This window comes from Prionailurus viverrinus, chromosome D2 (assembly GCF_022837055.1).
Source record: "Prionailurus viverrinus isolate Anna chromosome D2, UM_Priviv_1.0, whole genome shotgun sequence".
NCBI lineage: Eukaryota > Metazoa > Chordata > Mammalia > Carnivora > Felidae > Prionailurus > Prionailurus viverrinus.
Genome location: NC_062571.1, coordinates 13,337,910 through 13,363,660, shown reverse-complemented (window position 1 = coordinate 13,363,660; position 25,751 = coordinate 13,337,910). Strand labels below are relative to the sequence as shown.

The 25,751-nt window shown below is 36.4% G+C and overlaps 1 protein-coding gene across 8 annotated transcripts in view; it reads right to left on the bottom strand.

Annotated features, from left to right (window-relative positions):
* The window catches only part of ARID4B (AT-rich interaction domain 4B), a 156,158-nt gene that overhangs the window by 60,785 nt on the left and 69,622 nt on the right, over positions 1-25,751 (bottom strand). For all 8 annotated transcript variants that reach the window (XR_007145305.1, XM_047825042.1, XM_047825046.1 and 5 more), the window contains exons 4-8: positions 25,332-25,397; positions 21,645-21,735; positions 18,646-18,725; positions 12,690-12,781; positions 4,181-4,319 (exon numbers count right to left, since the gene is read on the bottom strand). Coding sequence is in view for 7 of the 8 variants with exons in the window: in XM_047825042.1 (XP_047680998.1) it covers positions 4,181-4,319; positions 12,690-12,781; positions 18,646-18,725; positions 21,645-21,735; positions 25,332-25,397 (468 nt within the window). In the remaining variant the exon portion in view is untranslated. The remainder of the gene's footprint in view (positions 1-4,180; positions 4,320-12,689; positions 12,782-18,645; positions 18,726-21,644; positions 21,736-25,331; positions 25,398-25,751) is intronic.

Sequence of the window (25,751 nt, the reverse complement as noted above, 5' to 3'; positions counted from 1 at the left end):
CCTTCTCTCTCTGCCCCTCCCCCATTTGCACTCTGCCTCTCATGAACATAAATAAACATTAAAACATTTTTAAAAAAAGAAAAAAGTCTGCTCTATGTATTAGCATCCAAGGAAACTTCCTTGTCATTTCAAAAAAGTCCTCCAGTAGGGACGCCTGCCATGGGTCGCTCAGTTGGTTAAGCGTCCGACTCCTGGTTTCAGCTCATAGCAATGATCCTGCAGTTTGTGAGTTTGAACCCTGTGTTGGGCTCTGTGCTGTCAGCGCAGAGCCAGCTTGGGATTCTCTCTCCCTCCCTCTCCCCCAAAATAAATGTAAAAAATTTCTGAAGTGAACACTTAATATTTGGTCTAATCATGCTATAGATACTAACTACCACATCAGGGTACTGCACTAGATGCCAGAGAACACAGACAGTCACCGCTCCTCCCTACACGGAGCTTGTACTCTAGTTGGGAAGACAAGCACTAAGTAAGAGAGTACACACTGATTTAACTGCTATTGCGTTAAGTCCTTATCTAGGTAATCAGGGACCACTTTTTAAAAAAATTTTTTTAATGTTTATCTGTTTTTGAGAGAGAGCGAGCGAGCAGAGGAGGGGCAGAAAGAAAGGGAGACACAGAATCCAAAGCAGGCTCCAGGCTCTGAGCTGTCAGTACAGAGCCTGATGTGGGACCCAAACCTACAAACTCCAAGATCGTGACCTGAGCCGAAGTCGGACGCTTAACCGACTGAGCCACCCAGGCACCCCACAGGACCACTTCCTTGAAGGCACAACATTTAAGCTCAGCTTTCAAGCCTGAGTAGGAGGTGGCTTGACACGGGATGTACACGTACGCATGTATATGCAGCAAAGGGGTGCACTGCAAGCAGAGGAAACTAATCACAGGAAGCGTCAGAGACAGGAAGCAGTGGAACCCTGTTCCAGAGAGCAAAAGGGCAGTGTGGCTAACTTTCTGCCTGGAGTGATTAAGAGAGATGAAAAGGGTTCAGATTTTCTGGTTAATTCTTAGAATAAAATCTAAAATCTTTAAGGAAAGGCTCTGAGGAAGGATAATGTTGTAACTACTTCGCCTTTTAAAGAATTACTTAGGCGGTGCCTGGCTGGCTCAGTCAGAGGAGCAAGTGAGTTTTGATCTCGGGGTTCTGAGTTCAAGCCCCATGTGGGACACAGATTATTTAAATTAATCCAACTTTAAAAAAAAGAATAGGGGCGCCTGGGTGGCTCAGTCGGTTGAGTGTCTGACTTCAGCTCAGGTCATGATCTCAACTGTCCATGAGTTCGAGCCCTGTGTCAGGCTCTGTGCTGACAGCTCGGAGCCTGGAGCCCGTTTCAGATCCTGTGTCTCCCCGTCTCTCTGCCCCTCCTCCACTCATGCTCGCTCGCGCTCTGTCTCTCTCTCTCTCTCTCTCTCTCTCTCTCTCTGTCAAAAATAAACATTAAAAAAAGAATAAAAATAAAATTAAGTTACAATTATTTTTATTTATTTATTAAAATGGAATTAAAACATCCAGGTGAGAGGTGGTGACTTGGCTGCAGAGTGGTGGCAATGGCAAATTAAAGAAAAGAGAACTATGAGAGATAATTAGGGAAGTGAAGAGATGAGCAAGCAGAGGGATGCTCAGGTTTCTGTCTTGTGCAAATGATGTCATTCACTGTGAGAGGAAACAATGGAGAAGGGCCAAGTTTCGGAAGAAGGGAGGAGAGAATACATTTAGTTTTAAATTTATTAAGTTTTGAGGTGGCTGAAGGACATCCAAATGGAGATACTAAATAGAGAGATACCCAAGTCTAGAGCTCACAATGGAGGTCTGAACTGTGATATAAACTTGGGAGTCAACAGCCTAAATACTAAGGGTCTCAAACTTAGGTCTAAAACTATGAATAAAATCTACCTTTTTTTCCTCATGGTTTTTGCAGTTCTCCACTTGACCAACTGAGCTATTGAAGGAATCACACTTTCTCATGGGTTTCAAAAATTACATATATGATAGCTTTGGCCGATGCTGCTGGTGGTGTGTAAGTGGGATCACTTTCCATTCTGCCACAGGAATGATAATCCGTATTTCATCCTGTTCACCCATGTATGTTCTTTTCTTGGTCCCTAAGGCATTTCAGTTTGTTAACTCTGCAACCAATGCTATAAAAGGGGATGAGATCACCCAAAAGAGAATACAGAGGATATATTCTGAACCTTGAACAGCAACATTTCAAGGTTGGTTAGAGGAGAAACCATGAAGGAAACTGAAAAAGACAACTGCATGAGTCATGGAAGCTAAGATTTCCTTCTCTTAAAATGGGGGTAAATACCACTTATCTTCAGTCTCAGGAATAAAGGAGACTGTTTATACTGACAAGCTCAGCACAGTGCCTGGCCAGGGGAGATGCTAAACCCATGGAGGTTGCTCACAGGTCCTCGGAGTACACGACTGTTTCCTAGCATGATGTTACTAAACACTCGTAAAATTTACTCAATTTATAAAAACTAATTTTAAAAATTGAAACCCAAATACTATTTATGTTATTATGTCAAGATTGCTTGATTTAGAACACAAGTTTACACCCTAGTTGACAAAAAGTACTCATCACTGTCCAAAAGATCTCACTTTGGGGGGAAGGATTACATATATGAATAATTCTAAGATTCTTTAAATGATAATGAGATGGTTCCTAAGCAGATTACTGACAATTCAACATCATAAATCCTTAAATATTTTTCCCATCATCAAGAAAACTATTCAGAAATTATGGTGAGAGAATCATAATACTGAATATACTAACAGTGAAAAAATTAATATTCCTGTTGTTTTAGAAAAAGACACAGAGAACTTTTTTTTTTTAAGTTTATTTATTTTTGAGAGAGACAGAGCATGAGCAGGGGAGGGGCAAAGAGAGAGGGAGACACAGAATCCAAAGCAGGCTCCAGGCTCTGAGTTGTTAGCACAGCCTGGGCTGTGGGTGCTTGGGTGGCTTAGTTGGTTAAGCGTCCAACTCTTGATTTTCAGCTCAGGTCATGATCTCACCGTCTGTGGGATCGAAGCCCCGTTACTGGCTCTGTGCTGACAGCATGGAGCCTGCTTGGGATTCTTTCTCTCCTCTCCTTGCCCCTCCCCAGTTCGTGCATGCACATGCTCTCTCAGAAACAAACAAACAAACATTAAAAAACAAAACAAAACATGTTTTCAGGGGCACCTGTATGGTTCAGTTGGTTAAGCATCCAATTCTTGATTTTTGGCTCAGGTCATGATCTCACTGTTCCTAAGATAAAGCCCTGTGTTGGGCTCTCCACTGACAGGGTGAAGCCTGCTTGGGATTCTTTCTCCCTCTCTCTCCACTCCTCCACCCCTCTCTCAAAATAAATAATTAAACATTGAAAAAAAAAATGTTTTCAAAAGAAATTTTTACAAAGAAATCTTAGTGCTTAAGGAAAAAAGAAATGATCTCATACGTTGACACTTAAGTGTTCAGTTTATTACCCAACTTACTTCGACTTTCCAATACTCAGTTTCCTTATCACTAAGTGAGGATAAATAATAATACCTGCCTCATAGTCCCTGTAAAGGTCTTAGCACAGTCCCTGCATACAACAGGCATCCAATAAATACTGGATGGACAGATGGATATATGCAAAGGTACAAAGGTATCATAAAGCATTTATATTTATTAAAACAAATAATTACCCTCTTTAGTTTTAATTATAAAATACAATGTTAAGTTTTAACTGAAAGAACGGGCATCTACTGGGCAATTATTTTGTGCAAAACACTGAACGGAGCTCAGGATAAAGAATATAAAACATGTTCACTGAAAAGGAGGATAGACAGACATCATTCTAGTTAACAGTAGAAAAAGAAAGTCTCCTCTTCTGCAATCTTCTGCATGATGAATTTAGGAGTTGTAAAAATTTGCATTATGACTTTTCTACCCAAAATAGAAAGAGAAGTATAATGAACTCTCATATACCTAGCCTCTAAAATTACCAAAATTTGGCCTTTCTTAGATGACTTCAAGAGTTCTTGGTACTCAAAGACAATTTTGAAAGTAATATTTGTGTAAACTAAATGATGCTAAAACCATTTCCCCACTTTGTGCTTGTGAAAAATACTAGTAAGATTATCAGTTGTCCTCTTCACGAACTTAAATAGTTGAAAGTTAAACTCTTTAATACTGAAGTTACTCACCAATGCAGGAAACCACAGTGCTTTCTTTTTATCCAAACTAACGTAATCTACACATACAACTTTTCCTAGTAGCTCATCAATCTGTTTCCTATCATCCTCATCTTCATCACTGGAGGATGAAGAAGACTCTTCCTCTGGTCTAGGAAAAGAAAAAAAAAAAGATATTTCCATTTATCTTCACAGAGAATGAGCACACCAAGCTGATAAATACAGGTATTCCAGAAATCTTATCCCATTTTCAAAAACCTACAGAATGGCAAATTTAAATTTTTATATAATTTTCTAAATTTCTAAAGAATAATAAAAAGGGTTATCATGAAAAGAAAGCACATCATTTTCCTAAAAATCTCTTGGAAAGAACACAATACTCAAAAAGCTTAAGGCCCTATATGAAACATCCCAGTACTACACAAAAATACAGTAGATGCTACTCCCAAAAGAGTTGGGAGTTCCCAAGTTATTAAATTTTATACTCCTAGTACAAAGATAATTTTAAAAAGGGAAAAAGATTTTTATTTATGGGGAGGTTAGGGTGGTGGAGAAGACAATCTGCTAAGAGATCAGCATTGCTATCCTTAATATCAAATATACACAAACTAGGCACTGACAAAATGTATAATACTGTTATTTTGTTGTTTTTTTGTATAACATTGTTATTTTGTATTATATTAAAAATTCCTTTCAGTTTACACTATAAATTAGAAAGAGGTTACCTGTCCACAGAAAAAGAGACTATCTAAAACTACCCACGTGGTGTTATACAAAAGTATAGTAGAAATGAAAACTAAAAAAGAAAAAAAAAAATCACACAAAACAAACAAAAATTCTACCTTTGAATCTGGTTCTAAGAAAGCCCACAATCAGTGTTAAAGAAAATAAAGATTATAACAATGACGGCTCAAAATGCTCAGAGTAAGTAAAGACACTAAGAAATGAATACACAGGGACTCCTGGGTGGCTCAGTCAGTTGAGCGTCCAACTCTTGATTTCAGCTCAGGTCATGATCCCAGGGTCATGGGATCAAGCCCCATGTCAGTCTCAGTGCTGAGTGTGGTGTATGCTTAAGATTCTCTCTGTCTCTCTCTGCCCCTCTCCCCTGCTTTCTTGCACTCTCTAAAATTAAAAAAAAAAAGTTTAAAAGAAATTTTCAAAGGTTTTAAAAAAAAGAAATAAATAAACCATTGCAACGTATGTTCTTTTTATAAAATAAAATTGAATAATGGCGAATATTGATTACCTACGGGGATGAAAACATTTTTGAGATACTCAGCAATGACCAAGTTCACGGACAAAAAATGTAAGTTGAAAAATCATTTTAAAACCTTAAACATGATTTATCTATTTGGTTGACTGGCATAAATCTAATATATTCTAAATTTGTCTCGATGCCTTTCCAAAGGGATGGAGATATAAATGTCACTCCTTTATATTTATACACTTCAACGTAAATATTTTTAAAAAACCAAAAAAAAAAAAAAAACTATTGTAATAAGATTAAACATTTTAGAACAATATGGGAAATATCACTATTTGATTTCAATGATCAAAACTCAAAACTCAAAACTTTTCTCCTGGCAGAAACAAAGCAAATTTTCCAAGTTTGCTGCTGAGAACCAGGGTACTTCAAATGGCACTTATAGTAGTTTAACAGCTACTCAGAAAGTAACGGAAGGTAGGAAAAACCAATACAGCTTGGTATTAGCAAAGCATAAAACCTTAAAAACAGACACACAGCTTCCGGCAGTCATGACAGACTTCCCAAGTCTGAGTTCTACTTGATTACAAGTGTTTCTCAAGGGCAATGACTTTTCTCTCTCCACTTTCTAGTGGCTGTAGAACACAACCAACCTTAAAACCATAATCACTGCTTTTTCAAAGCAGTCATAAAAAACTTATTCAGCTAGGATTTAATAGACACCCTTTAAGTCATTATCATTAGCAAGACAGAAAGTCCCAGTATCACAGATAACATAGATCACATCTGTAAAAGAGAGAGAGAAAACTGGGCTTTATTTGCCTAACAAAGTCATTTGCATCTTTATGAAAATTCTCATTTGTTTCTTAAGACTTAACAAGCGTGAAGACTTCAGACATGAGAAAGTTACATACATATACGTATATATATGTGTATATGTATACATATATATATACATATATATATATATATATATATATATATATATATATAAAAGAGCTGCCTACATAAAATACCTATCCGCTTTACATACTAAATGTCCAAGTTCCACTCTAAAACCATTTCCCATTCATGGACTAGATTTCTTCCCCTCGACTTCCCAAATGAAGACTTTGTTCCCACAATGCTTGTTTCCCTCTCCTGTGTCAATTTTTCTGCCTCTGCTATATTGAGTCCTATCAGCGTATCCTTATTTCCACTAACATGCTTTATTTCTCCCACTTAAAAAAAAAAAAATCCCCTGCAGCACCTTGGTGGCTCAGTCGGTTAAGCAGCAGACTTGGGCTCAGGTCATGATCTCACAGCTCGTGGGTCTGAGTCCCCAGCTGGGCTCTGTACTAACATCTCGGAGCTCAGAGTCTGGAGCCTGCTTGGGATTGTCTCCCCCTCTCTTTGTCCCTCCCCCACTTGTGCTTGCTTGCTCGCTCTCGCTCTCTCTCTCTCTCTCTCTCTCTCTCTCAAAAATAAACATTTTAAAAAGAAAAATCCCCTGACCTCACTTTCTCCACCAGTTACTAGCACCTCATTTTCCTACTCCCCCTTTGCAGTCAAACAGAGCCTGGAATGCTCTATTCCCCAGACATTTGGAAACACTCAACTCTTCTAAGTCTCTGTTCAAATGTCATCTCAATGAGGTTACCCTGACTATCCCATTCAAATTTAGAATCTGCCCGTCCCAATCTCTCCTTTTATTGTTTTCCCACAGCACTGAAAAATCTATCATGCTATATAATCTGCTTAATTCGTTCTTACGTTTTCTCTTTCTGACCCATCTCCCCAGTATGAGAGAATATAAGCCTCAGGGCAGACATCTTATCAATGCCTGTTTATTCACTGATACATTCCAAGTACCTGAACAGTGCTTGGCACAAGCATAGATATTCAATACATATTTGCTGACTAAATAAATGGAACTGAATAGATTTCTTTCTCTCTACTATGGTATATCTAATTTTATTTCTCCTGAAATCACAAAATGTAAACAAGTGGCATAACGTACACAACCAGTGTAAACCACACCATTATATGCACCTAGGACCCCTTTAACTTCTCCTCTTACAGGAGTTTGGTCAGGAAATAATTTACACAAGACAAGCACTCAATGAACTGATGGAACAAAAATAAATGAGCATCAAAAGTATTTTAAGGGAGCAAATACAGAACAAGCAGAGAACCTGCTTGGTTTTTATTCCCCTCTGACGTTGTTGCTTCTTTGGTAGTAAGAAAGTATTTGTTTAGTTGAGCCAGAACAAAATACTGTACTGTCTTTATGAAATAACATCTGATGATGCCACTGGAAACAAAGCTAATTACACAGAAATGTTTACAAGCACAGACCAACAGCTAATTACTTAAAGCTGATCACAATTAACTGTAAGAATTACAATTATAAATTAATTTTTACCATTAATTGTGAATCAAGTAAGAAGAACTTAAGACGAGACATGTGCCAAAGAACAGCAAATGATGAAACACAAGCAGAAAACTCAGCTAGGAACTTCAGAGGCTCAATTTGGAAATGTAATTCTGACTTCAATGCTCCTTATTATTTCAGGCAAGTAACTCAGTTTCAAATTTTGCACACTAAATTAAAAAGCTGTTTTCCCCTAAGTGTTATCAAGAAGAAAACCAGAATCAAATTGTCATATCAAAATAAAACAGCAAATAATTAAAAAGTCTTCCAGAATTCGACAGTGGTACTGGTTGCACAGTCTGTGAATACACTAAAAAACAAGGCACACTGTACACTTTTAAAGGATGAATTGTGATATGTTAAATGCATCGCAATAAAAATTTTTTTTAAATATCTGCAGACCTGTAAATGTCAGTTACAAATCACTAGTTTATTGGGTAAACTTTAGCACTGTCAGTGAGTAAAATCTGTGCCCATAAATAATTGCTATCAAGAATCATTATGGGCCTCATTATGCTTTATTCTTGTTCTGAACAGGAAAAAAAAATGGCAAGCAGACTGATTTCCTACTGTAGCAGCTGCATATATACTTTTGCCTCATTACTGGAAAACACTTTGAGGAGGTGAGGATACACCGATTTTTCTATAATTTCAGGCATTCTACTGTTTAGGCAGAATCAAACAAAATACCTGTATACAATGGCTAAATTAAGGGAAAATTTCAACTTGCTTTAAAAAACTAGAGAATAATAATCTTAAGAAAATACTTAAATACATTAGAATTAACTAAAGGTAGAAGATACATAAAATTCATCTGAAGGAAGGTGTCAAAAATCATCAATTTTTGGAAGAGCTGGAGGCTGATTTACTGGTATGTGGATTAACAGCTGTTAAAAGAAAATAAAGGTAGTGGTATACTACGCAACAATGGAGTCTGGGGAATCCTGGGAAGAGATAACTTCATTTATCTTTGTGCAAAATTACATTTTATTTATTTATTTTTTATTTTTATTAAAAAAAATTTTTTAACGTTTATTTATTTTTGAGAAGAGAGAGACAGAGCATGAGCAGGGGAGGAGAGAGAAAGAGGGAGACACAGAATCTGAAACAGGCTCCAGGTTCCGAGCTGTCAGCACAGAGCCCGATGTGGGGCTCAAACTCACAGACCGTGAGATCATGACCTGAGCTGAAGTTGGATGCTTAACCGACTGAGCCACCCAGGTGCCCCTGTACAAAATTATATTTTAAATGACAATCAGGGAACCAAAAATGAAGACTCTTTTAGTTGAGTAATGGAAGCAGAAATGAAGGTCAGTTAAATGACCTTAAGGTCCGAGTCCAGGACTCTGTTGTAGAAAATCACTCAGAAAGGGGAGAAAGAACTTTGAGGAAGTATAATTAAGAAGAAGGGAATTTCCAACTGTGGTACTTGCCTGTAGCGCCTACATACTACGGCATAAAGTGCTAATAAACAAGAACATTACGTGCCTTGGCCATGAGAATGACCACAATAGCGAGCCGGAAGGGACAGCAAGCCAAACAAGGTGACGGATGAGCAGGGCGTCATTCCCTACAAGTTAATTCTCAACCTTCGGTCTGCCATACATTGCACATACGTAATATAATCCCAACAGCAAATCTTTCATTATTCACAACAGGAAAATCACTTACTTAGATATTTGCTGGAGTCTTTAAAAAGCAAAGATCAACTTGCTCAGTGACAACTGCATGCTTTAGTCTCATCTTCAAGAAAGGGAGACCTCAGCTAATAGATTTTTTAATACATCATAATTTTGGGTCACTTTTGTAGATCACTCTAGGTGATATTCTATAAACGATCTTTAAATTTATTTTTATACGTCTAGATCACAGTTGAAGAAAGGTAAAACATGTCTAAACATTAGATGCCATCTTTTTCAAAGTTTAAAAAGAATTTTTGATTGATACAAAAAGTTTTTCCTGCAATATATATAATAATATAATATAATATAATATAATATAATATAATATAATATAAGAAATGTTGTTTCAAAAAATTCAAATATAGGGGTGACTGGGTGGCTCAGTCAGTTAAGCAGCTGACTTCGGCTCAGGTCAAGGACTTGTGGTTCACAAATTCGAGCCCTGCGTCGGGCTCTGTGCTGAAGGCGTGGAGCCCAGAGCCTGCTTCGGATTCTACGTTTCTGTCTTTCTCTGCCCCTCCCCTGCTCATGCTCTGTCTCTTTCTCTCTCAAAAATAAATTAAAAAATTAAAAAGCAATATAAAAAAAATAATTCAAATATACCCCAAAACAGTTCTACCTATCAGACATAAACAATAAGCAGAATTTTTATAAACTCACATATAGACACATTTTATGAATGAACTCATGTTACATACCAATAGTTCATGAAAATTTTTTCATTCAATTCATGATATATCTAGTATTTACACAGTGCTTCCTATATAAACACTTTAAGAATTCATTTAATCTTTGCAACAACTCTGAAAGATAGGTAATATCTCAATTTTACAGATAAGAAAATTGAGGCATGAAAAGACTAAGTAAAATGCCCAAGGTTATACAGCAAGGAAGTGGCAGAAACAGTTATTCACACCCAGGTCACCGACTCCACAGTTCACACTCTTAACTGGGCAACACTACCACTCTCAAAAGCTAGAGGAGAAGTAGAAATCTTCACTAATGAAATAATTTTACATTAAATACACCCCACCTCACTGTTCTGACATCATGACGCATAATTAGAAGTTGACTACTAAACTATGGGAAGACTAATAAGCAATGGTAGATAAAAACTTTTAATATACAATTGAAGTCATTAATTTTCAAACAGACATCAAAAGATTTATCTTATAAGCGCTTCAGTGAATATTTTATGGCAATGTTAACAGCCCTCGAAAAAAGTGATAACATTATTAGATCACAGTAACATCAAATAATCACAAAAGGACTCTTTCATGTGAATAATGCCATCATACATTTTTCATTTATTTTTCTTCCTGGATAGAATGTTTCAAATTTTAAACATCATATGCACAAGAGTAAATAATAGTTACGCCCTGAGTACCCTAAAAATAATCAAGTCATCAGCAAGCTAAATCATAAGTGAGAGAAATTATTCACTTAGTAATTAAGAAAAACATTTTCTTAAAGTATCAGAGTTAAGAAAAAAAAAAAAAAGCATGGCCTGAATCACAAGTAGAGTAGGAAAATACTATTATCAAATATTTTTTCAACGCAAGTATCAGTCTTTCCATTTTCTCCCTCAATGAGACACTATTTATTTACTGTTAAAACTAACTTGGAAAGTAACTGAAGTACTACTCTATCTAAGTAAGAGTCAATCAATGAATGGGTAAAGGTCCGTGGAACATGGGTGAGTTCAAGTCCTGGTCCTTTCCTTCCTGTGTTCTTTGGATTACTTATTGTGTATGAGGACAATTTCCCCAGTTTTTAGTATGGGTAAAAGCAATACCTATCTTCAGGAGTTTGCTGTAAGGCTGAAAGTAACATGAGACACAGTGCTTACCCCAGTCCTGTCTCCAAAGCTCGGCCACAATTAGATTTAATACCTAACTCAAAATACTGAATGAAAGCATTCACTTACACTGAAGATTTCATAATCCAACTCACTATTTATTTTTAACAGCTACTCTGAAAATATTTGGGCTTAGACTCATTAAAAATTTGTTAATTTTATCCAAGTAAAATGTTCAAAATTGTTTTTGAAACAACCTCCAATAGAGTAAATTAAAAACCCATCCCTTCCAATTTTCTTCTCCTGCTCCTGTGGAGGCAACTATGTTTTTAACTATTTTAGTTATTTCTTTGAGAGTTACTGCTTTATCTCTAAAGAATATTCTTATACTGGTATTATACATTTTAGACATTATTCTGCTGACTTCCTATTGTTACTAGGACTCAACTTTTATGTTTAAGACACCTCCTCACCCTCCATCCTATATTAAGTTTTCCTTTCTTAGATAATTTCCAGGGGGAGTTACTTAATGCCTTCACTATTTGTTCTCTATTTGTTAAGATGATATCTTTAATTTCCTCCCAGTGTTTCATTATATCAGGTAATGAAGTCCTCCTTTTTAAGAGAGACTTCAATTCCTCCATTCTGCCTTCTACTGACTACCAGCATCTAGTGTTAATATGGAGAAGTCTGATGCCATTCTGCTTCTCAGTCCTTTGCAATAAATTAGTTCTCTTTTGGCAACTGTTTGAAGATTGTTTCTTTATCTCTGATGACCCCTTTGATCCTGTGATCCTTTTTAATGTAGAGCCTTTGGAGCCTAAGCACGTCCCATTAAAAGTAATTTGTTAGGTAGAATATATGTCACAACTGCAAGACATAAAAATAAGTGATGGTTTCTGTCAAGGAGATTACTAGGAAGAGAAAACAAATACTACAATAACAACAACAGGTGAAATACTACCTTTGACATGAGATAAATGCACAGAATTTAGAGGGTTCAGAGGAAAGAAAACACATCTGTTTTCAAGGAAAGAGCAGGGAGACACAAAAAGTTCACATAAAGGTGGGAGCATTTCTGTTGGAGGACTGAATGTGTGAGTCAATGACATGAAAGGGTGGCATCTGAGAAAGAAAAAAAGAGCATGAATAAAAGCATGATATCAGGAAAACAAAGGCTGTATTCAGCGAATACTGACCATAGCATCAAGATACATGTAGGGAGAAATGGCAGGCAGATATACACCTGTTAAGGCTGGCTGAGCACGGAGAATCTCAAACACCCGTGCTAAGGAGTCTGAAATTACTATTAGATCCAGTTAGCATTTGGCAAATTACAATTTAAAATTAATAACTATTAAAACAATACTAGAAGGAGAAATGAATTCAGGTTCAACTAACAGTTATGAAAATGGACTTACATATGATTAGATCTTCTTCCTCTATTTGTTTTCTTTCCTATGACTGGAGTGCCAAAATGTTCAGGGTTGGTGAGTGGGAGCTGGTCTAATGTCTGTGGGTAAGAACATAAACCCAGCACAGTTATTACGTTGCAAGTTCTTTTTCCTTTTTAAACCAAATCAGTTTAATATGCTTAGATTTTAAGATTAAAAACTGCCCCCAAGGAAGACTAAAATACAACTTCCCTAAAGATTGAAACTGTCATTTCAAAGATATTAGAATCAAGATGAATGAGCCCACTGCTAGAAAAAAACAAAAAAGAAAAAGTGAAAAGAAATTTATTCTTCTTTCCACATGGTTTCGTTATCTATTTGAAGGCTGACAGACTTCTAAGAATGATTAAAATACAAAACAGACACTAGAAAATAGATTTCAGAGATAAAAACCTACATGTAAGTACCTAACACCTAAAGTGGGACCAACTGCTACTCAAATTTCTCTTTGTTCAAAGGGAATCATAATCCATAATATAGAATTCTTATAAGTAACAAAATCATCCCCAAAAACGCATCAATTGCTTGGAAAACGGCTTTAGATAGGCTGTATTACTACTTTGCAAACATTTTCTACAATAAACCTTTTTTTAAAAAAAAAAAAAAAAGAAAACGTAGGGGCACCTGGGTGGCTCAGTCAGTTGAACGACCCACTTTGGCTCAGGTCATGATCTCACAGCTTTTGAGTTTGAGCCTCGTATCAGGCTCTGTACTGACAGCTCGGAGACTGGAGCCTGCTTCGGATTCTGTCTCCCTCTCTCTCTGCCCCTAACCCACTTCCATTGTCTGTCTCTCTCAAAAATAAATAAACATTTAAAAAAAAAGAAAAGAAAAAAATGTAAAACTTAGCTTTTCTACATTTAATTTCCCCTTCCTTTTTAATCTGCAACATCCAATACAGTGCTTGGTACGAAGACAGTGATCAATAAGAAAACATTTCTTCTTCTTGTCAACTGACAGTTCATGTCAAACCTTTGTCCCTCATCCCATTCTAAAACAACGATTTCCAGGTGAGGAACTGGTTATTGATTAAAAGCAGAATGAAGAAAAAAGGGATTTTGGAATGATTCCTTTCATTTCTCAGTATCCAGTATTTCTTAAATTTTTCTTGCCATCATTTCCTGAAAAGGTTTCTGTATCTAAAAAGTTAAGGTATTGATCTAAAGACACTATCCCAACTAACTTCATTCTGAGTATCAGTTTTGATAATATTCCTACTTTCTCTGCATTTTTAAGATCTTTCACACAAGTGCGATTCCTTTCATCACTCCAGTAGACGCTCTGCTGTTACAGATAATGTCATGAATGCCAGGGGAACTAAAGATCCCAGAAAAACTGTCAGGATGGACAGAAGGGTGAGTAAGTACTTAGGATAGAGAGTTCTCAAAGTTATAAACCAGGGTGTTACATGAAAGGGTATACACCAACTTCGATTTTTTTTTTTAAGATCAGATAGCTAAATACAAACTAACGTTAATTTTCAAAAGGAATTTTTTAATTTTTATTTTTAAAACAGGTAATTTTGTCAAAACGATGATGAACTAAAATGTGAAAGGGGCAAGCATATTAGTAATCTATGGTGTTTTAACTTAAGTAAATGTATTTGAGATACATATAACTAGGTGTCCAACAACAGTAAGAGGAACTATCCATAAAACATGAAAAATAATTCCTTCAAAAGATAGGTTTATAGGGTATAAAATCTAATCCTACAAATTTAGTTTGTTTAAATTGGGCACTTAAAAAATATTTGGAGGCAAAGTTGGTCCAAATACAATAATCTGCCAAATAAAAACTCTTTAGAAGCCACTTGTCATTAATTCCTAACTATGCTTCCCATGGGCAAAAATTTCAAAGCACTATATTTGGTAAACAGAAAATAAATTAATCTGGGTTCACTTTCTCACCTTACTCCCCTACAACTGAAGTTGCTCTCCTGAAAGCAAAGATTTCTATTCAGTACTGTGATTTCTATTTCAAGCATCTGCTAGTCACTAGTTACAGGAAAGAAAATACCCAGGATTTCTGATTTCCCTCCCTATGTAATACTTAGAACAGTAAGAAGCAGCATCTCTGTCCTTGGCCTCCAATCATGTCCAGGGAAATAGAAGCACGACTAATTCAGGTGACAGAAAAGACTGAGGTGAGGGTACAATCTGTCTTGTCTAAGCCTAAAAAGTAATGAGCAGAGACCCCCGGCTATATTGAAAGCTAAAAGAAAATTTCACAGGCCTGGGGGAAACATTCCTATATCCGTTACCTAACTGGGCTGCAGGAAATATGGAGCTGAGATTTTATCTCACTTTTCTTTAGTTTTCACCTGCATGTAGTAAATGCACAGAGAATACCAGCTGATGAAACTACTTCTGAATGACAGACTCAAATTAGGAATGTCCTCCAGAAATGCCCAAACACTCAGGCAATGGGCAACATCCTCACTAAGGTGGTTATGGTAGAACCAGCGATTTTAGTGTTGGAATTCAGAGGACTGAAGTGCTGTTGTGATCTCCTATCATGGAAATCTCGAATTTAAATCTTCATTTAAGTATGCAGCTTATTAATGGAACTACTGAGCCCCCATACTGCCAGTATGATATGGCTTTTTGCTCAAAGGCCAAAGTTATTACCAATAACAATGCCCTGAGGAATCTTTCAAAAAATTAAAGATGCTTTTTTGAGAATATCAAAAATAACAAATTAAGGGAAAGAATATATAGATGGCATATTAAATACATTCCTGGCCATGTTACCACAGGACTCAATACATTCATAATTTTAAAATATCTGATTGATTAATGCTTTTTCTCCTCCAACAGATGGTAAATTACTCTCAGGATAAATTCCAGGGCTACTTGGCTTATGCTTGTCTCTAGTACCGAACATAGCACCTGGCTTAGGACAATGGTAAGGGGCAGTACACCAATATTCCAAGTACCCGCCAGCAAAATATGAAATCTAACACATTTGGACACACATGGTAAAAGTGATCCTCCTAGAAGGTAAGAAGGATACACTGAGCTACTTGCTCATGTTGCTTCAGCCTTTACACTATAACTGTCTTATGAACTATAAAATTCTCCTGACAAAAACAAAATATTTTAGATATTTCTCTGAATTAAAAAAAAATAAGGCACATGCCTTCACTTAGAAGATGAAAAGTCACGTCTTCAAGCCCCCATATTCACCGACCTACTATACCTGTACACACGTTCTAAGGGAAATGAAATTATTTCTAAGAATTACATGAACTTCGGGTTCCTGGCTGGCTTGGTCGGAAGAGTGTGAGACTCTTGATCTTGCGGTCATAAGTTCAAGCCCCAGGTTGGGTGCAGAGATTACTTACATAAATGAAACTTAAAACAAAACAGAACTATATAAACTTATAAAGAATTCTGTTACTTCATCAGTCTGTGTAAGAAGCCAAATTCACTGCAAATTCGAAAGTTTATTTCCTGTATTTGAACCTTCACAATTAACTCAACAAATATTTCCCCGAAGGTTTTTGTGTAGAAAACTCTCCTGGGAAAAGAAAAGCCATCAAAATGACAAAAACATGGCTATTAACTCAAACAGCTTAAAATCTCACAGGGAAAATAAGAAAAGGAATTAAAAAGAAACCAAATAAGAGTAAGAGAAGTGCTGAAGGATCAAACGATAAAGGGATCAAATTTGGTTAGAAATTTGTCATGGAGGAATGTTAAGAGGAGCAGTGCTCGGCAGAAACCGAGAAATGAATTTGAACCCAATTCTGAAAATACCAAGTAGTCTTATAAGACAGAAGGACAGGGAAATGGAGAAATGAGGCACCTGGGTGGCTCAGTTGGTGGAACACACGACTCTTAATTAATCTTGGAGTTGTGAGTTCCAGCCACTATGGGTGTAGAGAGAGCACTTAAAAGTGAAAAGAAAAAGAAAAATTGAAAGAGAAAGAAAAGAGAAACAAAATGAAAACTGAAACAGAAAGAGAAACGAAACAAAACAAAAAGAAAAAAGAAAAAGGACAGAGAAATGGTACAATAGGAAAAACAGGCTGGAATCGTAATATACAGAACCTGTCCCAAATTCGGAATTGGAATAAGAATTCAATTATTAAAAAGAGAAGAAAATATTTTCAACACAAGAGAATACAAAAAAAGTCTAATAGTTTAATAAATAATATTAATAAGTTCCCAAAGAGGGGCAACTTGGGTGGCTCAGTCGGTTAAGCATCTGGCTCTTGATTTCGGCTCAGGCCATGATCTCACGGTTCATGAGATTGAGCCCAACTGTCAGGCTCTGTGATGATGTGAAGAGCCTGTTTAGGATATTCTCTCTCTCTCTCTCTCTCTCTCTCTCTCTCCCTCCCTCCCTCCCTCCCTCCCTCTCTCTCTCTCTACCCCACCCTCCCTCTCTCTCTCAAAACAAACAAACAAAATAATATAATCCCAAAGAAACACTGTTCTAAATAGTGACAAGAAAAAAGGAAATGATGGTTTGATCACACTATGCATTAATTAATATTTATAGACTAGACTAGAAAATAGAACACTTCAACCATATGCCTTTTTAAAATTCTGGATTACAAGCTAGTAACTTACAGAACTTTGTGAACCCTCCCTCCATTCTCAATAACTTAACACCCTTCAATTCTAGAGCATGGCTTTGGTACTAGAAAATACTGGTTTGAGAACCAGCTCTGACCATCAGTTTCACCATCTGTAAATTGCAGATAATAATGCTATCTACTTCATAACGTTGTTAATGTGATGATGTACATAAAGCAGTGAGCAGGGGCGCCTGGGTAGCTCGGTCGGTTGAGCGTCCGACTTCATCTCAGGTCATGATCTCACGGTCCCTGAGTTCGAGCCCTGCGTCGGGCTCTGTGCTGACAGCTCAGAGCCTGGAGCCTGCTTCGGTTTCTGTGTTTCCCTCTCTCTCTCTGACCCTCCCCTGTTCATGCTCTGTCTCTCTCTGTCTCAAAAATAAATAACCATTAAAAAAATTTAAAAAAAAGAAAAAGAAAAAGCAGTGAGCCAAGTCCCTGGCAAATATAAGCACTTCATTTATTCATCCAACTACGACTTATTTCAGTTCCTACACTATGCCAGGCACTGTTCTAGGAACTGGGAACAAGTGGTGAAGAAGACACATTAAAAAACGTGCCCTTGTGACACATTCTAGTGAGGAAGGCAGACAATGAACAATTAACTAAGCACATATACATATTCTGATGTCAGAGAATGACACGTGCTATATAAAGAAAACTAAATCAACCTAAAAAGATTAAGAGGAATGGAAGGCACTATTTCAGAAAGGTCAGTCAGGCAAGGCCTCTTTGAGGACAGGCTATAAGAATGTCAGCTAGTAGCAGTAAGGAATTGCTTAGAGTTTCTACTCCTTTAATGATGATGGGGTTCCAGTGGATTATTAATCAGACATTTATGGGGCACTCGGGTGGCTCAGTTGGGTAAGCATCCAACTCTTGATTTCAGCTCAAGACATGATCTCACAGTTCATGAAATCAAGCCCCATGTCGGGCTGTGCACTGACAAGCCTGCTTGGGATTTTCTCCCTCTCTCTGCCCCTCCCCTGCTCATTTTCTCTCTCTCACTTTCTCTCTCTCTCTCAAAAATAAACATTAAAAAAAAAAATCAGACATCTGTTTTTTACAATTATTTACAAATTAGAGTCTACATAAAAGTTACCTAAAGATAATAGTTAAGCAAGCTCATTGCATTTTCTTTGTGGACAAATGCTAAAATATTCTTACAAAAAAAAAAAAAAAGTATCACCTAGTACTCAAACAGGATTCACAGATTACATGATAATGGTAAGATGTATTAATGAATTTTCCTGATTAACGAGTCAGTTGCTTGAGAAAGAAAAATATGCTCTCCCTAATACAAAGTATTAAGATACAGTCACTCATTAAATTATTACTTACTTCACTTTCAGCAAAATGCCTCTCTCCCTTCAGGCACAGGGAAGACCGTCTCAGTGTCTTCTCATCTCCATCATCAAAAACTATGAGGAGGTAAAATTGGAAACTACTGAAGGATTTTTTCAAAGGTTAACAAGATGATATAAACTATCATTTAATTTTCTGAGGGCAAACGGAACGATTGTTTAAGAAGATTACACTTAAAAATGCAGTTCACATTTTAGGTTTACTAAATGACAACGTTAAATTCTAAAGTATCTTTTCCAATTTCTAGTAATAAAGAAGCAATATAGCTGAAATGAACACATTTCCTGACCCAGAAAACACCACATGAAAATAAGAAGCTAGCATTTTAGGAAGAAACTATTTAAATGCTAATTAACCCATCTCAATATTGTAAAGGAAAGGCAAGTTTTCCAGCTGGTAAATACAGACATCCAAAAAACAAGAACAAAAACCAGAACAAGTACAAATTTGTATATTCAGACTGCGCCTAAAAAAATTATTGTTTTTATTATTTAAAGCAGGGTTTCTAAACCTGAGTACTACTGATATTTTGGGGCAGATTAATTCTTTGTCATGAGAGGCTATTCTGAGCACTACAGGCTACTTAGCAGCATCCCTGGCCTCTAGCCACTAGATGCCACTAGTGGCTTCCCAGTTGTGACAACCAAAAATGTTTCCTGCTAAAGACACTGCCAAAGGTTCCTTGGGTGACAAATCTGCTCCCCACTGAAAACTACTTAAAGTACTAAAATGTCCCAGAGAATTTACTTTAAGTTCACAGATACACAAAATATACATATATTTTATAATTTTAGCATATGCTGACATTCCTCACCAATTATGGGGGAAAAAATAACCCTACTTCAAATAAAGTTACTAAGCTTTGATTTTATTAGAAACAGCACTTTTTGCCTAAGTGACAAAACTGGTTCTTATATATTAAATGAGACTTTGTGAGACTGGATAAATAACTTTTAGTATGTTTTTTAAACGGTGCACATTTATGAGACTGACGACCATACGTAATTACCACCAAACTTACTTCCCAGAATTGCTCACAGTCTTGTAACCTATATAAAGTCAATTTTCTCATCTCAAATTAAAATCTCCCCTAAGTTTTTTTCTCATCCCACAAAAACATAAACAAAACTCATCTATACTATTTCAAAGCTCCATGAAATTCTGACATCATCAAAGACATTTTAACTAGGTGTCTATTTTCATCTATGAGGTCATTAAAGAACATGAATTATTCCCATTCAATAAATAATGTCAGGATATTTGGCTATTGATTTGGCAGGTAGGGGAAGTCTGACATTTCAAAATGTTCAAAAAACTGAACTGCAGGAGAAATAAAAAGCTATTTGCAAACCAAAAATAAAACTATAAATTGAAGAATACACTGGAAAATAAATTTATTAACACTGACAGAAGGAAGCCCTTTTAAACAAGATTCAACAAGTAAAACTACAAAGGAAAAGGTGATCAGAGGAAAACTAACACTATGAAAATTGATAGCAGAGAAAAAAAGTAAAGCAGTAGGAGAAAAATACTTGCAACTAAAGGAACCAAGGGATAATAATATTCAGAATATATAAAGATCTCATATCCTATAAATAAGAAAAAGATAACCATCCCAACAGGAAAAGGGGGAAACTGGAAAGGCACTATAACATGCAATTCAAAAGAGAGAAAATACAAATGAAATGATGTTCCTTTCAATAAATATATGAAAAAATGTTCAGTCTCACTAGTAATCATGGGAGGGGCATATTAAAACAAAACTGAGATACTGCTTTGTATCCAGATGGGCAAAAATTTTATAGATTACCGACATCAAATTACACAAGGGCTGGGAAAAGAAGTGCACTCACACACTGTCCATGGAAGGGTAAATGAACAGTCTTCCAGGAAGGTGGTTTCCATTACCTACTAAATTTTAAAAGTACATTCATTTCACTTCACTCTGTGTCTACTTCTCAATATATACATATACTAGGGAAAAACAGGAATAACGTGTATTCAGGAGACATTCAATCCACCATTTATTTTAATAGCAAGAAAACTGGCAACATCATGAGTTGAAAGTAAATAAAATTAAAAAAAAAAAAAAAAGAAGGGACGCCTGGGTGGCTCATCGGGTCCAACTTCGGCTCAGGCACGATCTATGATCTCATGGTTGGTGGGCTCGAGCCCCACATCGGGCTCTGTGCTAACAGCTCAGAGCCTGGAGCCTGCCTCGGATTCTGTGTCTCCCTCTCTCTCTCTGCCCCTCCCCTGCTCACACTCTGTCTCTCAAAAAAATAATTGTTAGAAAAAATTTAATAAAAAAAACTTATGGCACATCAAATATTATGAAACATACTACTATAATTAAAAGAAATTTCTCTGTTGCACAACATGAATATACTTACTACTGAAATATACATTTAAAAATGGTTAAGATAGAAAAAAAGTTTCTCTTGAAAAGATACACCTCTTGGGGCGCCTGGGTGGCGCAGTCGGTTAAGCGTCCGACTTCAGCCAGGTCACGATCTCGCGGTCTGCGAGTTCGAGCCCCGCGTCAGGCTCTGGGCTGATGGCTCAGAGCCTGGAGCCTGTTTCCGATTCTGTGTCTCCCTCTCTCTCTGCCCCTCCCCTGTTCATGCTCTGTCTCTCTCTGTCCCAGGAATAAATAAACGTTGAAAAAAAAAAAATTAAAAAAAAAAAAAAAAAGAAAAGAAAAGATACACCTCTTGAAGAGATATATCTCTTGAAGAGATATAACGATATACTTTGAAGTGAAAAAAGCTACAAATTCAACTTTATAATATATACGCTAATTTCAAATTATACTTTATGCACATATTTATGAAATAAACATTTTAAAGACCTGGAAAGATTAAAAAATTACCAGTAATAATATCTTTAGTATTACGGGAGGAACGAAATCAAGGAAATTTTGCTTTATTTGTATTACCTCTGAAAATACATTTTTAAAAGATTTATTCCCTTACCTACAGTGTACCAACTTGCGTCTGTTAATTTATTGATAACAGCTTCCTGATATGCACCATCAAGATTCTTCACTTCCACAATAGCTCCAACCTAAAAAGTTAGAAAAACGTTTAGAAGATGAATGAACAAATCAAAAACTGGCTTTTTTTTTAACTGAGTGCGTGGTGGTGAAGAATAAAAGTAACTACTGATTTGTGTTAAAGTGCCAGCAGTTTTACCTACCACTGTTTTTGTGCCATCAGTGAAAATGTCAAAAAAGTAAATTCGTAAAAAAGTAAATAATATCTAAATACTGTTGTGAAAATAGTGTTGCCCTTACAACAACCTCCCTGAAAGGGTCTTGGGAGACCCCAGAGGTCCTCAGACCACACTTTGAGAACCACTATCTATGAAATTGAGTGCCCTTGCCTCATATTACCACTCCTCTTTCAAAGAGGCTGGGGAAGGAGAGAAACAGTTAAGAGCAAGCTCTGGCATCTCCTTAAGAGTTATAATTTACCACTAATGACAATCATTTTAAATATTTTCCATTCTGATCAAGAAAATGCTGAGAATTACATTTTTATGGTCTTTAACACTACATCAAACAGCTTCTGCACAGCAAAGGAAATCATCAACAAAATGAAATGGCAACCCACTGAATGGGACAAAATATTTGCAAATCATATATGTGATAAGGGGTTAATATCCAATTTACAGAGAGAGAGAGAACTCACATAACTCAATAGCAAAAACAAAAAACAAAACAAAAAAAAACACACCTAACAGTCCAATTAAAAATCGGGCAGAGGATGTGAATAGACATTTTTCCAAAGATGACACGCAAATAGCCAACAGGTCCATAAAAAGATGCTCAACATCAGTAATCATCAGGGAAATGAAATCAAAACCACTGTAGGTTATCATCTCACACCTGTTAGAATGGCTGTTATCAAAGACAACAAATAACAAGTGTTGTCAAGGACATGGAAAGAAAACGGAAGCCTTGTGCACTGTTGGTGGGAATATAAAATAAACTGGTACAGCCACTATAGCAAACAGTATGGAGGTTTTTAAATTAAAAAGAAAACTATGACCCAGCAATTCCACTAGTAGACATCTATCCAAAGAAAACGAAAACACTAATTCAAAAAGATATCTGCACCCCCATATTCATTGCAGTATTGTTGACAACAGCCAAGATATAGAAACAACCTGAGTATCCACTGCTGGATGCACAGATAAAGAAATACACACACACACACACACACACACACACACACACACACACACAGGAATACTATTCAGCCATAAAAAGGAAGGAAACTTTGCCATTTGCAACAACACGGATGGACTCTGAGGACATTATGCTAAATGAAATACCAGACAGAGAAAGACAAGTATCAGATGGTATCACTTATATGTGGAATCTAAAAACCAAAACTAATAAAAAACCAGAAGCTCACAGATACAGAGAACAGACTGGTCATTTCCCAACCAGAGGGTGGGAAAGAAGTGGTGAGTGGATAAAATGGGTAAAAGTGGTTAAAAGGTACAAACTTTCAGTTATAAAAATAGTCCTGAGGATATATTGAACAGACAGCAATGGTTACTATAGTCAATAATAGTGTACTGCATATTTGAAAGTTGCTGAGAGAAAATTTTAAAAGCCTCTATGACAAGAAAAAATTTTAACTGTGTATGGTGATGGATGTAATTAGACTTACTGTATGGATCAAACATCCAATCATTATATTGTACACCGTAAACTAATATAATGTTATATGTCAATCATACCCCTGAAATTAAAAGTATATATGATCTTTATGGTAATAACAAAAAACAAACTTGTTCAGAGAACAGAGTGTTAGCCCCACACAATGCCCAAAGTGGAGAAGGAAACTGGAGAATTACCAAAGCTTTTATCAAATGACTGTAGTCAAAAATACGTGGTACTATTTTTTTAATTTAATAAGTGGTCTAGGTATTATATTTCATGTGAACTCATCTGAAAATACATTTAGATCAAATGACCACCACTTTTGGTAGGTTTATTTCCTCTAAGAGAAACATTTACCCAAATGCTGACCCTTCCTATCAGGTAACAGAAAGCTACGAAGTATTTTAGGGAACAATACAAAATCTACACACACACACACACACACACACACACACACACACACACACCAATCAACAGATAAAGAAAAATACTTTAACATCTTGACCTCAAAATTTAATATAGTTGCCTGTGTCAAAATCAAAATGGTACTAAGCCCTAATCACAAAGAAAATTGTAATAAAGTAAGAAAAACCAAAAAGGAAAATAAACCAGCTACACCACAAGGAGGTGGGAGCAGAAGGAGAAAAAGAGGGCTTGAGGTTACAAAGCAGTTGCCTACTCTATCTCTTCGCAACACTGAACATATTTTGCAGGTTGTACGAGCTGGCCTGTGCATGTGAACAGGGCAGAGTCAGTGAGAGCCATATGCTGGTGTGCTTATGAGGCAAAAACGTAAACAAGGCATGAAAGTGTATGTATGTGTTCTGAACATCCAGAGGGCACGTGCTACAATTATAAGGTGTGAGCCTATTGGAATTTGGGTTCTGCCGTTACTGTCTGGAAAGGCCAGATTACTGGACCTCCCTTTAGTTTCTTCTTCCGTAAAGAGCTATTATGAGGATTATATAAGATAATGTGTGCAAAAGATTTAGCACAGTACTAGCACATATTAAATGCTAAATAAATGGTGCCAAGCATCAAAAGTATAGTGTTTCGTCTCTTTTGTCCCTGCAATGGTGAATATGTGCGTGTCACATTAAAGATGGCACCTACGAAACAGCAATGGTGGAAAATAATTTTTATACGGCAAGAGTTTTTAGAAATTATAAGCTTTAGTTCTCTCTATTGCCTCCTAAGACTCTGGGGATCCAATTAAAAGCCTTTAAATCAATCACAAACAAACAACTGACAGATACACATATCTAATTCTCCAAAAAGTACAGCTGCATTGGTAAAGGATTTTTCCTGCATCTGTAAATTCTGTTAGCACTTCTTAAAATTCACCCAGCCAGGCCACTGCCCAATTTTCAGATATTCAGAAGGGCCAAAGAGCCCAGTGGCTACCCACACACTCCCTTTAGCTTGCTCACTAGTCGAGAGTATAAGAGCCCTTATTTCAGCTACCGGTGAGGAAACATGAACGCAAACAAATACATCTGTATGTAACATGTTCATCACTTTAACTGCCTGATAACCCTTAAAAAATTTTTCATTTGCTTGTAGCTGCTTCAAAGGATTAACACTCTAAAAGCCACGTCTTTAACGTGTTGGGTTTTTTCCCTCACTTTTCACATCATCATGGAACTTAACATCATTCAATCCCCAATTCATCACATATTAATTCTGGAAGTGAAATATGGTAAAACGGACAGATGAGTACACAAAAAGCAGTCAATGCTTCCTGGATGTTCACTTCATTCCTAAATGCAGGTTTTACTATCACATCAGATTTCACTGAACATTAAATCTATTGTTTTCTACCGGTCTATTCAGAGAGAATTATGTTGACCAACTCAATAACAAAACAGCCAATGAATTAAAAAAAAAAAAAAATGACCAACTGTAATTATTAATGTAGCATTAATGAAGGAATTCTAATGCTTCCAATGAAGCATTAGAATTAGTAATGAATAAATAAATGAATTACCTTTAGCGGGCCCTTTATGTGGTCATCCTGAACTTCCACTGTTGAAGAATCATGTCTAAATGTTACCTAGAGATCATAAATTTAATTAGCCACATATACACACAAAATCAAGTGATACAGGCTCATTAATGCATGATTTATGCATGATTTAATTTTCATTACGAGTAATCTAAACTAACCGCTACCTAGTGTATGTAAGATCTCAATCCCTGACTAAGTAAACTGAAATATTATTTAAACAGAAAACCTCCGAGACTAAATTAGTTGGTGTTTCACATATCATACTCTACTCAACACTATTATTTATTACACTAGTAGTTTAATTTCTTTTCCTAAAAAATGAGGGGAAAAAAGGTAGAGACCTTAGGCAATTAGGTCCTGTATAATTCTGTGAAGGCCTAGTTTAATAATAAGCAGTAA